The sequence below is a fragment of the Oncorhynchus gorbuscha genome, linkage group LG21, assembly GCF_021184085.1.
Source record: "Oncorhynchus gorbuscha isolate QuinsamMale2020 ecotype Even-year linkage group LG21, OgorEven_v1.0, whole genome shotgun sequence".
In the NCBI taxonomy this organism is placed as follows: domain Eukaryota; kingdom Metazoa; phylum Chordata; class Actinopteri; order Salmoniformes; family Salmonidae; genus Oncorhynchus; species Oncorhynchus gorbuscha.
Window position 1 is genome coordinate 16,136,656 of NC_060193.1, and position 9,487 is coordinate 16,146,142.

The 9,487-nt window shown below is 41.6% G+C and overlaps 1 protein-coding gene across 1 annotated transcript; it reads right to left on the minus strand.

Annotated features, from left to right (window-relative positions):
* Nucleotides 1-53: 53 nt before the first annotated feature.
* On the minus strand, nt 54-7,703 carry LOC124008736 (copper chaperone for superoxide dismutase-like). The gene is made up of 8 exons (XM_046320261.1): nt 7,550-7,703; nt 3,835-3,907; nt 3,201-3,338; nt 2,635-2,809; nt 2,270-2,330; nt 1,800-1,877; nt 1,496-1,599; nt 54-1,308 (listed from the first exon to the last, which is right to left on the minus strand). Exons 1-8 carry the CDS (start codon nt 7,673-7,675, stop codon nt 1,149-1,151), a joined length of 915 nt encoding a protein of 304 aa, XP_046176217.1. The 5' UTR covers nt 7,676-7,703; the 3' UTR covers nt 54-1,148.
* Nucleotides 7,704-9,487: the final 1,784 nt, after the last annotated feature.

The window sequence follows — 9,487 nt, forward strand, 5'->3', positions numbered from 1 at the left end:
TTATAAAAAATGGCTTTACAGCATGCTTCGATATAACAAAAGTCAGTCATTCATCAATTCATAGACTGGTTTCACCATAGTCCAAAGGGCAACTTTTATTGTAAGTTTAATTTCACTGAGAAAAGTTGATGAACTGAACTTGAGAAAGATTACAACACTAGCTACAAAGATTTTGATATGATCATGAGTCAAGTCATGGAAACTGCTCAATTTTAATCATTTAGCAGATGCTTGTATCCAGAATGACCCACAGGAGCAACTAGGGTCAAGCGCCCCACTCAAGGGTACATCACTCTTCACTTAGTCAGCTTGTGGACCCGAACCGTCGACCCCTCAGTTAGTGGTCCAACACTCAGCTACCTGCTGCCCTAAAGTATTTAATCGCTTCTCGAATCCCCCAAACTCGTTTGAGAAGATCGGAGGTGATCTTCACCTCCAATGCGACTGGAGAAGGTAGAGAGAGGATGCGAGGAAAGACCGGAGATTCACCTTAGTAGAATGGCATTCTACCAACAGGTAATTGAACCAGTGAAACAGTCACCATCTCAAGTCAATCCAATCAACACCCACAGTTTAAAAACACAATGAGCACATCCAGAGATAAAGAGAGATATTTAGACAGTAAAGCTGTTGAGATGCATATGAAATTGTAATCAAACAGAATTACAACATTGACTGCTTAACAGTACAAAACTTAGTCGACAAAAACAGAATAGTCAACATGGGATATTTGGGCTTGGAATCCTGATCTTGCCTATATGGGAGATCACTAAGTATCTAGACACCTATATCATATTATTGTGCTGTCGTTTTTCTTTAGACTTATGACAGATTTCGATCTCAAAAGAATTCTATATGGCAATTCAATAATTATTACAGCTGAATAGACAAATTTGGTTTTGGTTTCTCCTCCCCTCCCTCGCTCTCAGTGCAACTTCAGTCAGTGTGACATCATCAGCGACAGCCAGTGAGGTAGGCCGTTCATGGGTGTATTCAGTGATACGAAACTTTCTGAACGTTGCAGATAGAAATATAATGAATAGTGCTGACAGGATTCCGTGTTCCAGCTGACACACATAACCATTCTACACAATACATTTATTTTTTAAATGTTCTGTAACGTCACACCCTCCTGAACAGACGCCAGGTCACAGGTGAGCAGCAGGTGTCTCTGTAGTGGTCTTGCGGCGACCCGTCCCGGCCAGCGGTCTATCCCTCTCCTCCCAGAGAGTAACCCCGTCACACGCACAGATCTGCTTAGCGTTCTGGAACAGGCCAGCGGCACGAGCGATGATCCCACAGGCCAGCCTGTACCCAACGAGCAATAGATAGAGAAAGAGGGGGGATAGAGAGAAAGAGGGGGATAGAGAGTGAGAGAAAAGAAAGAAACAAATAGAAAAGATCAGCATTTTTCACTATAAATTTTTTAAATTCAACTTTGACCTACAGTAAGTCCATCCAAACGCTACCTATGTCACTTCTACCATGAGCTCACCTCTGGCCGGAGTTCCCAGTTAGTTTGGAGAGGGGGTGAGCCCCCCTTCCCAGGTCATCCTCCCCAGCATCCACCACCAGAGACCGACCAATCACGTCCCACACCTGCAGGAAGTGACAGGGGGGTAGGAGTGGCTACTGTCAATGGTTGGTACCACTGACCAGTGTGCTGTGCTCAGTATTTAATTGTATATTCCCCAAGCTGGTATAACACCATGTACTCAATGCCTCTACTGTAATTAATACCTACCTATGTAAATACATAGGTTTAGACCAAAAGGGGTAGGGGTGTGTGTGTGTGTTACCTTCAGCTCAGGGTCCTCTAGTCTGAATGAGGCTCGACCGTCTGGTCCGGCCACAATATTCCCCAGATCACCTACATGCTAAAAGAAAACACATTTAACTGAATATCACAACCAATACCATGAATATCACAACTATTACTTATGTAAATAAGGTATTTCTATTTGTTATTTTTAATAAATTTGCTACATTTTCTAAAACCTGTTTTCACTTTGTCATTACGGGGTATTGTGTGTAGATTGAGATGTTTTATTTGTTTAATTTATTTAAAAATAATTCTGTAACATAACAAAATGTGAAAAAATGAAAGGGGTCTGGATACTTTCGAATGCATTGTATATCGTCTCTGAGACAGTAAAAGGGTACTTCCTGAAAGCATAACATCTCAGAAAGAATGTACCCCAGTTTCACAAGGAACTAAACAGAACTATACAGTATAGCCCTACTCTAGAAGAAGGCAAGGAAACTGTACCCTGTCTGGGTCCTGAGGGGCACCATGTTGTCTCCCATAGGGGTTATAGTGTTCTCCACAGCTGTACAAACACACAGGCAGAGAAACATGAGTCATCTACTCCCACGATCCTCTGGGGCAAGCAGGTGCAACTGTGACCTTATGGGCTACAGTGCAATCATAAAGCGACTGATCTATTCAAGGGTTATTTTAAAATTGACTGAGGAAACTCTGAAGGCTGTAGAAAAATGTGGGCAAAACAATGCATACAGTACAATGACTTTGTTTTACATATTAAAAATACCTCTGCACTAATAATGAATATGATTTGCATTTGGGTTGATAATATATCATGTTTCGCACACACACACACAAAAAAAGATCACCTCTGGCAGTCCTGTGTGAGGTCTCCCAACGTGTGGACGTGGAGTCCGTGGGTGCCAGGTTCCAGACCATCAATGGTCCCGTCAATCAGACAGCGCTCCTCAGACAGCTGGAGGAACCGCACCACCCCCTGGACAGGACCACTACCGCCCATCATGGCCACCGCTGCACCCAGGTCTGATACACAGACACAAACATTGCATATAGAGTACACACACTCCCAGTAGAGTACACATACAGATGCACATATGCTGCCAAATACACTTGTGACAACATCCATGCCAAAACAGTTTCTATCCATCTAGAGTCCTCTAACTCTATGAGCCGTGGCCACATTGGGATTTTGTGTCTGAGTATTTCAGATGGAGCCAATGCTTTTGCAATGGGAGTCATCCATTGCCGGTTGAATGACAATGGAGATTATTGTCCAACCCCCCCAAAAAATCACATATTCAACTCATCTGAAAAAAAAGTAGAGATGAGTTGTACTTTTTGACAGACAAAAGTGGACAATGATGTACATCATATACAATTGAATCCGTGTTCATGCATCTCAGTGTGCCCGTACCTAATTCTGTTCCTCCGATGCCCTTTAGTACTGCCCTGCGCCCAGTGCTCTCTATGAGATCCTGCACCTCATGGGACGTCAGAGCAGACTCCACCAGAACCACCTCCTTCCCCACATCTATCTTCACCGACTGCACTCCTGCACACAGAATAAAGGGGATGAGAGAGGGATGTAGAGAGATGGAATGAATGAGGAGGACAAAGCAGAAAAAAAGGATGAGAAACACAAGAGAGAGAAAGAAGAGATGAGTAGAAAACACGGGACAAATGAGTAAAATAAAAGAGATATGTCACTGACAAATACTGCTGCCATGTGTGTTAAATGCTTTAGATGGCTTTAGGTTGATACATATATTGGAATGCATGGAGGGGCCCAGGGGTTTCATTCCAGTGTAAATTGTTCACCAAAAGCAAGAGCGGCCCCTGTATCAGCCTACTGAATGGCAGTACAATAACAATAGCTAAGTAAACAACATTCATAATTTGTTCTAATGTGTTACTATTGATATTAAGCCTAGGAGCAATACACAACTAAGTTAACGAGTATTCTGTTGTGCACACTAGCAAAAGTGTAGTTACTAGCCTACTAAATTAATAACTCATTTGAGTGCTGGAATGGAAAGGTAAAAATGTACCTGGTTTTCCTTCCAGTGCAGCTCTGACTTTCTCTGCACAACTGTCACATGTCATCTGCACTGCAAACTCCAGCTGTGCGTAATAGATAAATAATGAGCATTTAACTACCTAGCTAGTTCCTCAAAGTACAGTCAGTATAGCTATCAATCTCTGGATGTAAATTATGCTTTCATAGAGCAAGCCAACATCCCAACTTGGGATGTTGGCTTGGAAGTTTTGGGAACATACGTTTTTGGTTTCACATAGGTTCTGGAAACAAAGCCATACATTTCCTGACCGGTAAAATGGAACATTTTTTAAACATTCTGGGAACAGAAATTGAACTTTTAGGTCACAGGGAGGTTCTGGGAACAGAAGTGGAACTTTTAGGTCGCAGGGAGGTTCAGAGAATATTTTACTATCATTCAATAAGACTTCTAGTAATAGTGCTGGCTTAGATTGGGATAACTTTTGAACTTTAAGCACAAATAGGACACATGTTAATGTTCTTAGACACAGTCTATGATATTTGAACCTATGATCTTCTGTTTTCTATCCATGGAATTAGTCCACTGACCCACCAGGATGGAGCTAGCATGCCATGTTGTTTTTACTCATACAAAGCTGTTCATTTTAGTTTATTCAAACAGACCCCATGTGCTGGCTATTGTTACTTTAGTTACTCAACAATGTTGCGTTCAACATCAATTGAACGCAACATCAAATACTCTACTACCACATATCTACAACACAAAATCCATGTGTACGTATGTGTTTGTGTGTATTAGAGGTCGACCGATTAATCGGAATGGCCGATTTCAAGTTTTCATAACAATCAGTATTTTTGGACATCGGTTTGGCAACAAAAGAAATTGTACACCTTTAGTTAACTAGTCCAACGCTCTAACCACCTGCCTCTCATTGCACTCCACGAGGAGCCTGCCTGTTACGCGAATGCAGTAAGAAGCCAAGGTAAGTTGCTAGCTGGCATTAAACTCATCTTGTAAAAAAAAAAATCAATCAATCATAATCACTAGTTAACTACACATGGTTGATGATATTACGAGTTTATCTAGCGTGTCCTACTTTGCATATAATCGATGCAACGCAGGGGGATGATTTAACAAAAGCACATTTGCAAAAAAAGCACAATCGTTGCACGACTGTACCTAACCATAAACACCAATGTCTTTCTTAAAATCAATACACAGAAGTATATATTTTTAAACCTGCATATTTAGCTAAAAGAAATCCAGGTTAGCATGCAATATTAACCAGGTGAAATTGTGTCACTTCTCTTGCGTTCATTGCACGCAGAGTCAGGGTATATGCAACCGTTTTGGCAGCCTGGCTCATTGCGAACTAATTTGCCAGAATTTTACATAATTATGACATAACATTGAAGGTTGTACAATGTAACAGGAATATTTAGACTTAGGGATACCACCCATTAGATAAAATACCGAACGGTTCCGTATTTCACTGAAATACTAAACGTTTTGCTTTCGAAATGATAGTTTCTATATTCTACCATATTAATGACCAATGTGTGTTATTATGTTAGAATTAAGTCCATGATTTGATATTTGATAGAGCAGTCTGACTGAGCAATGGTAGGCAGCAGCAGGCTCGTAAGCATTCATTCAAACAGCACTTTCGTGCGTTTTGCCAGCAGCTCTTCACTGTGCTTCATACATTGCGCTGTTTATGACTTCAAGCCTATCAACTCCCCAGATTAGGCTGGTGTAACCGATGTGAAATGGCTAGCAAGTTAGCGGGTGCGTGCTAATAGTGTTTCAAACGTCACTCTTTCTGAGACTTGGAGTAGTTGTTCCCCTTGCTCTGTATGGGTAACATTGCTTCGAGGGTGGCTTTTGTCATTGCTCCTCCCTGGGCTCGAACCAAGAACACGAGGAGAGGGACGGAAGCTACACTGTTACACTGGCAATACTAAAGTGCCTATAAGAACATCCAATAGTCAAAAGGTATATGAAATACAAATTGTATAGAGAGAAACAGTCCTATAAATACTACATTAACTACCACCTAAAACCTCTTAACTTGGAATATTGAAGTCTCATGTTAAAATGAACCACCAACTTTCATATCTTCTCGTGTTCTGAGCAGGGAACTTAAACGTTAGCTTTTTTACATGGCACATAATGCACTTTTACTTTCCTCTCCAACACTTTGTTTTTGCATTATTTAAACCAAATTGAACATGTTTCATTATTTATTTGAGGCTAAATATATTTTTATTGATGTATTACATTAAGTTACAATAAGTGTTCATTCAGTATTGTTGTAATTGTCATTATTACCAATAAATAAATAAAAACGTATTTATTTTAATTGTATTATTATTATTTTAATTGTTTTAATTGGCCGATTAATCGGTATCAGCTTTTTTTGGTCCTCGGTAGTCGACCGAGGTGTGTATATAAAGTGTGCACGTTATTGTGTGTTTGTATGCATGTGTCTGTGCCTGTTTGTGTTGCTTCACAGTCCCCGTTGTTCCATAAGGTGTATTTTCATGTGTTAAAAAAAATATATGTTACTGCTTGCATCAGTTTCTTGATGTGGAATAGAGTTCCATGTAGTCATGGCTGTATGTAGTACTGTGCGTCTCCCATAGTCTGCTCTGGACTTGAGGACTGATGAGACTTCTGGCGACATGTCTTGTGGGGTATGCATGGGTGTCTGAGCTGTGTACCAGTAGTTCAAACAGATAGCTCAGTAGATTCAACACCTCTCACAAATACAAGTAGTGATGAAGTCAATCTCTCCTCCACTTTGAGCCAGGAGAGATTGACATGCATATTATTAAATGTAGATTAAGGGCCAGCCATGCAGCCGTTTTGAGATAATTGCAACTTTCCTAAATCCCTCTGTGGCACCTGACCACACGACTAAATAGTAGTCCAGGTGGGTGGGTAGAATTGGTGGAATGTTCCAACGGGAATCTGTTCCAAATACTTCGTAAAGTACAAGGATGCCAACAGACAACGCATACAAAGTGGCATGATCAATTCACCGAGTTAACTAGCTGCGGAATAGTCATCAACTCACCACGTAGCTTATTCTTAATGTTTGTCCACAGGCTACCAGAGTGAGGACAGACATTTTTCGGAATTAACGTGGTGAGTGAAAAACGTAAATAAATTGCGCACTCCCTACCCGGTATCTTAATCTGCCGCTATACAACTTTGGATGCGTTGTTTGTTGGCAAACTTATTTATGAAGTTTTTCGAAGATTATTTACTTAGATTCCTGTTGGAACGTTCCACAAATTATACTCACCCGTCGTCTACATGCGACAACTAGGGCCTATAGGAACTGCCTTGTTGATAATGCTGTTAAGGCAGAGCAACGCTTTATTATGCGTCAATATGCTTTGACCATGAACATTTTACAATCCAGGGTTTTTACAATCCAGGGTTACTCCAAGCAGTTTAGTCACCTCAACTTGCTCAGTTTCTACATGATTCATTGCAAGATTTAGTTGAGGTTTAGTGAATGATTTGTCCCAAATAAAATTATTTTAATGACGATACATTTTAATACTAATGATTGATAGCTAGCTACTGTATTACAGTCAACATCCGGTTGTTGTGTAAGCAGTCTTACTAAATAAGCGCTTGTTAACGTTCAGTATTGACACGGTGTTTTCAATAAGACAAGGAAAGCAACATGCACAACTTGTCGTTTCAAGAAAGAATATTAACAGGTTCAAACCTTCGTAGTTCTGTCTGTATCCATTTTTGTGCAGCACGCCGTTGTCTGACCTATGATAACATAATTTACTAGGAAACGTCTTACTTTCCCCCAAACAGGCACTAACCGGGAGAAGGTAGCCGCCATCTTTATGAGGTCGGTAAAACTGTATTTAGACCGTCATCGCCACCTATTGTCAATTGTCAGTCACTGAGTAGATTTGGTGTTCACTTTTTACGAAAGAACGGGACAACTTCAACTAAATGTATGAGAGGGGAGTTGACTCACTGAAAATGGGGTTCTATCCCAAATGGCACCCTATTCCCTATATACTGTAAATATAGTGCAATAATTCTGTCTGCCTTTCTGTCTACATCTGATGTTTACATTTACATTTAGATTATTTATCAGATAGATGCTCATGTCAAGAGTTCATTCAACTAAGGTAGGTAAGAATATTGCTGATTTTCAAGGTATTACTGCTGACCTACAAAGCATTACATGGGCTTGCTCCTACCTATCTCTCTGATTTGGTCCTGCCGTACATACCTGCACGTACGCTACGGTCACAAGACGCAGGCCTCCGAATTGTCCCTAGAATTTCTAAGCAAACAGCTGGAGGCAGGGCTTTCTCCTATAGAGCTCAATTTTTATGGAATGGTCTGCCTACCCATGTGAGAGACACAAACTCGGTCTCAACCTTTAAGTCTTTACTGAAGACTCATCTCTTCAGTGGGTCATATGATTGAGTGTAGTCTGGCCAAGAAGTGTGAAGGTGAACGGAAAAAGGCTCTGGAGCAACGAACCGCCCTTGCTGTCTCTGCCTGGCCGGTTCCCCTCTTTCCACTGGGATTCTCTGCCCCTAACCCTATTACAGGGACTGAGTCACTGGCTTACTGGTGCTCTTTCATGTCCCTAGGAGGGGTGCGTCACTTGAGTGGGTTGAGTCACTGATGTGAGCTTCCTGTCTGGGTTGGCGCCCCCCCTTAGGTTGTGCCGTGGCGGAGATCTTTGTGGGCTATACTCAGCCTTGTCTCAGGATGGTAAGTTGGTGGTTGAAGATATCCCTCTAGTGGTGTGGGGGCTATGCTTTGGCAAAGTGGGTGGGGTTATATCCTTCCTGTTTGGCCCTGTCCGGGGGTATCATTTGATGGGGCCACAGTGTCTCCTTACCCCTCCTGTCTCAGCCTCCAGTATTTATGCTGCAGTAGTTTATGTGTCGGGGGGCTATGGTCAGTTTGTTATACCTGGAGTACTTCTCCTGTCTTATCCGGTGTCCTGTGTGAATTTAAGTATGCTCTCTCTAATTCTTTCTTTCTTTATCTCTCTCGGAAGACCTGAGCCCTAGGACCATGCCTCAGGACTACCTGGCATGATGACTCCTTGCTGTCCCCAGTCCACCTGGCTGTTCTGCTGCTCCAGTTTCAACTGTTCTGCCTGTGAATATTATTTTTTGACCATGCTGGTCATTTATGAACAATTGAACATCTTGGCCATGTTCTGTTATAATCTCCACCCGGCACAGCCAGAAGAGGACTGGCCACCCCTCATAGCCTGGTTCCTCTCTAGGTTTCTTCCTAGGTTTTGGCCTTTCTAGGGAGTTTTTCCTAGCCACCGTGCTTCTACACCTGCATTGCTTGCTGTTTGAGGTTTTAGGCTTTTGGGGTTTTAGGCTGGGTTTCTATACAGCACTTTGAGATATCAGCTGATGTACGAAGGGCTATATAAATACATTTGATTTGATTTGAAGACAACCCCATCACAGTCATTTCAAGTAAAAACTTTCCTTAATAAAGGAGCTATATCAGCTAAATCTGTGCTAGTTTTTTGTAGGGTTGCTACGTATTCAACTAATGTTTAACCAATGTTATGTTGAAATGATATGACATTCTCTCTCTATGGACATGTATGCTAGCCTACAAGAGCTCTCCCTCGCCCTCCATTTGGTAAATCCGACCA

Excerpts from the sequence above, each read along its gene's own strand:
- LOC124008736 (XM_046320261.1), bottom strand. The coding sequence starts at position 7,675 with ATGGCGGCTACCTTCTCCCGGTTAGTGCCTGTTTGGGGGAAAGTAAGA. Across the intron at positions 3,339-3,834 it reads TGCACTGGAAGGAAAACCAG|GAGTGCAGTCGGTGAAGATA; the intron begins GTACATTTTTAC and ends TTCTGTGTGCAG. Across the intron at positions 2,810-3,200 it reads CATCGGAGGAACAGAATTAG|ACCTGGGTGCAGCGGTGGCC; the intron begins GTACGGGCACAC and ends TCTGTGTATCAG.